The sequence below is a fragment of the Elephantulus edwardii genome, unplaced genomic scaffold, assembly GCF_000299155.1.
Source record: "Elephantulus edwardii isolate Elephantulus edwardi_28Jun2011 unplaced genomic scaffold, EleEdw1.0 scaffold00042, whole genome shotgun sequence".
Classification (NCBI taxonomy): domain Eukaryota; kingdom Metazoa; phylum Chordata; class Mammalia; order Macroscelidea; family Macroscelididae; genus Elephantulus; species Elephantulus edwardii.
In genome coordinates, this window is record NW_006399792.1 from 8,026,626 (window position 1) to 8,032,657 (window position 6,032).

The 6,032-nt window shown below is 44.7% G+C and overlaps 1 protein-coding gene across 1 annotated transcript in view; it reads left to right on the forward strand.

Annotated features, from left to right (window-relative positions):
* The first annotated feature begins 389 nt into the window (after positions 1-389).
* HPSE (heparanase) overlaps positions 390-6,032 on the forward strand; it is a 100,695-nt gene continuing 95,052 nt past the window's right edge. Inside the window, exons 1-2 of the mRNA XM_006885325.1 lie at positions 390-607; positions 794-891. Of these exons, the coding sequence (XP_006885387.1) occupies positions 390-607; positions 794-891 (316 nt within the window). The remainder of the gene's footprint in view (positions 608-793; positions 892-6,032) is intronic.

The window sequence follows — 6,032 nt, forward strand, 5'->3', positions numbered from 1 at the left end:
GGATGGGACCTGCAAGAAAGAAACTCCTGCGTTCCGCACAGTGAGCAGAGGGCATTGCACAACACCAGTCCCGGATACTCAGCGCTCCCTGTCCAGCTGCCGGGGCGCTTGGAACCAGGCCATCTCGGCACCCTTCGGATGGGTGTGAGTGTTTCCACAAGTGGACTTGATCGCAGCGAGGGAAAAGCTAGCCAGGAAGTGGGAGTAACCGCAGGGGGCGGGTGGCGCGAGCCTAGAGGGAGCGGAGAGAGGGCGCGGCGCGGGGCGGTGGGAGGGCGGAGGGCCGGCCTGGCGGAGGCGCGGGGAAAAGGCGCTGCGCCGAGAACGAGGACGTGCGCGGGCGCCGGGACTCGCTGAGCCGCTCGCCGTGCGCAGCCAGGTGGAGCGCGATGCTGCCGCTGCCGCCGCCGCCGCTGCTGCCGCTGCTGCTCATCGGGCTGCTCGGTGCCCTCTGCTCGGGCGCCCCGGAGGGACCCGTGCAGGCAGAGGCCACCGTGGAGTTGGACTTTTCCACCGAGCAGCCGGTGCACCTGGTGAGCCCTGCCTTCCTGTCCTTCACCATTGACGCCAACCTGGCCACCGACCCGCGGTTCCTCACCTTTCTGGGGTAAGTGCACACCTCCGGGTCCCTGGTTCCTCGCCAAACGCATGCATCCGCCTTGCTCACCACTCTACTCTTCTGATAAAGTAACTTCACTTTCAGTCCCTTGGAACCTCTCCATCGCTCGCTCTCCGTTCTCTCTCTCGTTGGATAGCAGCTCCCACACCATTGCTTCCTTCCTTTATTCAAAAGCACGAGTGAGCTGAACATGGGCAGCGTTTTAGGGGGACTTTTGAAAAAGAAATGGCCCACCTTCCCCAGCTTCGCGGCAGGAGGCGGGACTCCGGCAAGTGCCGCCAGAAAGCTGTCAGAGTTTAAATCTGCTGCTTAGTAGTGACAGACAGGATTGTGCACTAGGCTTCTTTTGAACTCTTTCAGAAAGACTTAAAAAATTAAAGTCAGGTGGAAGAGTCTCCAAAGGAAAAGAATACACCCCTCTTATTAAACAGAAGCTTATCAAACCCCCCTGCATGTTAAGTAAATAAAACCTCTGCAAACAAGTACTTCTCCAAATGCTGCTCACCTCTGTGGTGATTGGAATGCCCCAAGGGCTCGTCTCCTTAGCATGAAAATAGACATTCTCCTGTGCGAGTTAAAGCCTTGAAACTCACTGGAGGGTCCGCTATGGATTCGTACTGACTCAGCAGCAGTGAATTTGAGTGTAGAGACAGGCAGTGGGATGGGGATTGGGAGATTGCTCTAGAGAAATTCTGTAATACAAGGGTTTTAAGGTCAGACCACCAGGCCGGGCTCTGGTGATGGTGGAAGGTGCTGGAGAAAAGGAGATAGGAGGTTCTTCACTGCAAACAATTTCGCAATGTCTGTTTACTGAGATGTGAGAGTCCATGTCTTCTTCTGCTACTGCAGCTGGCATAAACTCCTCCCACCCTCTCCATCCCAGGAAGGTCATTTCTTCCTTAGAGAAATAAGTCTGAAAGAATTCCTGTCTGACCTTTATGGTCAAAGCCTGATTGCGCTGCTTTCAAGTCTATCAACTAACTAGTAAGCACTCCCTACCCTACACTCACACATACATACAGAGAGTTTCCAATCTGCAATTTAAACTGCTCTTCTTAAGCATGTTTCTTAATATCCTGACTTCCTTTTTTTTCCTTAATCCTCTCTAATATTTTAAAGACTAGAGGATAATTAAATACCAAGAAAGCATGCATACAACTGGAAAATCGGGCTTATAAAACACAGTTTATTCCTCTTTATTGAGGCCTCTCTCCCAGACAGACTCAAGACCCTCTGCAGGTCCCTCCCCAAAGCTGAGGCTGTCATCCACCCCACTCTCCAGGAGCTTCTGCAGATACAGCCACACAGTCAAGTGTTCCGATTCCCTCTCCTCAGCTAAGACCAAGCTTCCAAATTCCAGTCCTCTTGGTGGTTAACACTACCCAGAACAGAAGACACCATATTTAGCTTCCATCTTAGGAGATAAAATAATGTTTCGTATCTGTTCACAGTAGCAAGGATGAGGTGGGTGCTGCTTTTATTACAGTTCCTGCTGAAAGGCAAAGAAGGGAGCTCTGATAGCCTTCTGGTAAGAAAATTCACTGCTATCCTGAAGGCATACTGTTCAAATCCACCAGCTGCTCCGCAGGAGGAGGATGGGTAGTCTCCTCCTGCACAATTAACTGCCTCTGAAACCCTCTGGAGGATCAGCTAACGATTGGTTCCCCTCAGAGGTGCGCAACAACAACAAAGGTAAAGATATTTAGGTGACATAATTTAGAGGAAAGGTAGACAAAAGCTGAACAGCTTAAAACTGAAATAATAAGAAGTCATTAAATAGCTGACACTCATCTATTGTCATATGCATATGTTCTGCACACCTCATTTGTTATTGTTGTTGTGAGGTACCATGAAGTCAGCTAGGACTCCCAGAGACCCTCTCAGCAACACATCTGAACCTTGCCCCATCCTGCACCAACCTTACCATCTCTGATATACTCAAGCCCATTGTTAACAGTCAGTGTGTCAATTTATTTTATTGAGTATCTTCCTCTCTCAACAAAGGTATATAGGAGTATACTTCATAGGTATTATCAATTCATTTCTTCTTTGCTACCAAACTATGCAGTAAGCACTATTATTATCCCCATTTTAAAGTGAAGAAACAAGCCCAGGATGATTAAAGAACTTGCTCATAGTCTTCCAGCTAGTAAATGAAGGAGCCAGAATTTGAACTCAGACACACAGATGCCAGAGTTACAGCGCACAGATAAACAAAGTAAAGCAATTTATAGACATTTTAAATGGCTGCTTCAGAACTGGAACCCTGATTCACTGTTGGTGGGAGTGTAAAATGGTGCAACCCCTGTGGAAAGCAGTATGGCGCTTTCTCAAAAAGTTGCAAATAGAGATACCATTTGACCCAGCAATTCCACTACTGGGAATATACCCTGAAGAGACCATAGCTGACATCCAAGCAGATATATGCACACCCATGTTTATTGCAGCTTTGTTCACAATAGCAAGGAGTTGGAAACAACCTAAGTGCCCATCAGCAAACGAATGGCTAGAGAAGCTGTGGTATATTCACACAATGGAATACTATGCTGCATTGAAAAACAAGGAACTCATGCAATATTATTCGAAATGGTTGACTCTGGAGAACATTATGCTGAGTGAAATATCCCAGTCACAAAAGGACAAATATCGCATGATGCCACTGTTGTAGAATGGGACTAACCTCGGGGTTGGGGAGAGACTGAGTAAGATGGGTTCAATAATGTATACTGCACTGAAGCAGAGGAGGGAGAAAACTGTTTAAAAGAGATATGTGACTAGGTATTTCTGTCATCACAGGAGTCTAGAGCGATGGCTCCATGGTGGAGGAGACCTGGGGGAGGGTATGTAAAACAATGAAAGAATCTTTTCTTTTACTTTTCCATAATTTTTGACTCATGTACTTATAACTTGTTAGTTAAATTTGTGACTTCTAGGTTGCAACACCCCCATGATACATCTTCAAGGATATGAACATGTACGGCTAAGCACAATTAATAACAGTGCATCTAAATTCCAAAATCAATCTCCATAATAGTCTATGTGTTTCCTACTGCCAAAGGGGCCCTTTAGAGTAGTGAGAGAAGATCTTCACCCTGAAACCCACAGCGTCCCTTTTCAGCAGGAAGTAGTTAAGAGAATAAGCCATCCCCTTTCCCTTATGAATCAGGGTGAAGTCTCTCTCAGGGAGGAGTGATAGGGAATGGCAAAGGACACACTGACAAAGGAGATTAAACAGAACTGGCTTTGACAAGCACTGTGGCAATTGGACAATTAAAACAGACATTCGGATGGCGGGGGAAGAAGAACAAACTGGGGAAGAGGGTAGAGAGAATGGTACAGCAATGAAGGAATGAAAACCCAAAATCCCTGTAAATGTTCATTAATACTAATAAAATTTAATAATTAAAAAAACCCACAAAAAAAGAACATATTTTTTAAAATGTTTTAATTACATACAACATGACAATTACCATTTCAACACTGAGATAGTGTCAAGTCTGGGAGAAAAAAGTTGTCCAAAAATAAGCTGAGAAGACTGAGAAAGTGAAACTTAGCTTTGACATGAAAGAGAGAATGAGGTTCCAAACCTACAAGGTATTTCAAAGAAGGCCTACATGAACTTGATCAGATGGCATGATTCTGCCTTCCCATGGTGTCAAACAAGTTCTTTAGCATTTACCACCAGAGAACAGAGTACACAAAGTTTATATACCAATGGTAGAAAAGCCCAACTGGAAATCAACATCTTTTCAACTTGCCCTCTTTCCAGAGGTAGATAATTAACCAATTGGTCAAAATAATTCCTAGAACTGTGTGCAGGATCCCAAAGAGGTCTCAATCTGCAGTGATGGGAGGCTCTCTCCCAGTGCCACCCAATGGAAATATTGTTGTTGTTATGTGTTGTCAAGTCCCCTGCGACTCATAGTGACCCTATGTACAATAGCCCTATCCTGTGCCAATCTCACTTTCTCTGACACACCTAGCCCCAATTCCCCAGTCACTGAACCAACCCATCTCATTGAGAGTCTTCCTTCCTGCGCTGTCTCTCCATCCTCCCAAGCATGACGTCCCTCTCCAAGGACTGGTCCCTCCTTGAAACATGTCTAAAGTATATCAGATGAAGCTTCAGAATCCTTGCCCTCCAAGGAGCAGCCTGGTTTCACTCTCTCTAGGACAAACCAGTTAGCTCTCTTAGCAGTCCATGGTATATTCAATACTTTTCTCCAACACCACAGCTCAAAGGCATCAATTCTCCTTCTATCATCCCTAGTCATTTTCCAACTTTCTGGTGCATAGGAAGTGATTGCAAAGACCATGGCCTGTACCAGGTGCTCCTTAGTCTCCAGACTGACATTGTTTCTCTTCAGTACTTTGGAGAAGTCCCTGACAACAGACTTTTCCAATGCAATACATTTTTTAATTTCCTGGCTTCTGGTGCCAAGAGTGTTGATTGTGGAGTCAAGCAAACTAAAGCTGTTAACAGTCTCAATTTCTTCACCATCTATCATGATGCTTCCAGTTGGTCCACTGGTGAGAATCTTTGTTTTCTTGATATTGAGCCTTAATCCATACTGAAGGCTGCAGTCCTTGACCCTCTGCAGCAAATGCTTCAGGTCCTCCTCAGTTTCAGCAAGCAGGGTTTTGTCATCTGTGTGTGTGTCTCATATATAAGTCACATACATAATTTTAAATTTTCTGGCAGCCTTATTAAGATGTTCTGGTGATGCGGCAGTGGGAATCCACCAAGTACTCTGAAGGGAAAATATCAGCGTCCTTCACCTTTGAAGATTTATAGCTTTGGAAAATAGAGGACAGACTCAATAGCAGTGGAGTCAACTGTCAAATTAAAAGAAAGTAAGAACAAACAGGGGAAAAGGAATTTTAATAATCTATTTTATCTAAGAAATGCTATCAAAATATTATCATTGCAATAGGCAATTAATCTAAAGATTTTAGAGATCTGTAAAATTCTTTTTTTAACAAATTTTTGAAGTATAATGTGATTTTTACCCTTAGTTGCCAAACCCCCTGCCATCAAGTTTATTCCAATTCATATAAGATCGACTTCCTCATGGAGTTTCCAAGGCTGTAGATTTTTCCCCTCCAAAATGAGGCTGGTGGTCTGAAACTGCCAACCTTTCAGTTAGCAAGCATTGTGCCAGCAGGGCTCCTTTTGCATTTAAAAGTGCATCTCAATTTAGAGTAGCCACATATTAAAGGTTCACTAGCCATATGTGCCTGGGGCCTGCCATATTGGACAGTGAAGTTCTAGTTTTCAGAATTTAGATGCACTCTTATTGATTGTGCTTGGCCGTACATGTTCATATCCTTGAAGGTGAATCATGGGGGTGTTGCAACCTAGAAGACACAAATTTGACTAACAAGTTATAAGTACATGAGTCAAAAATTATGG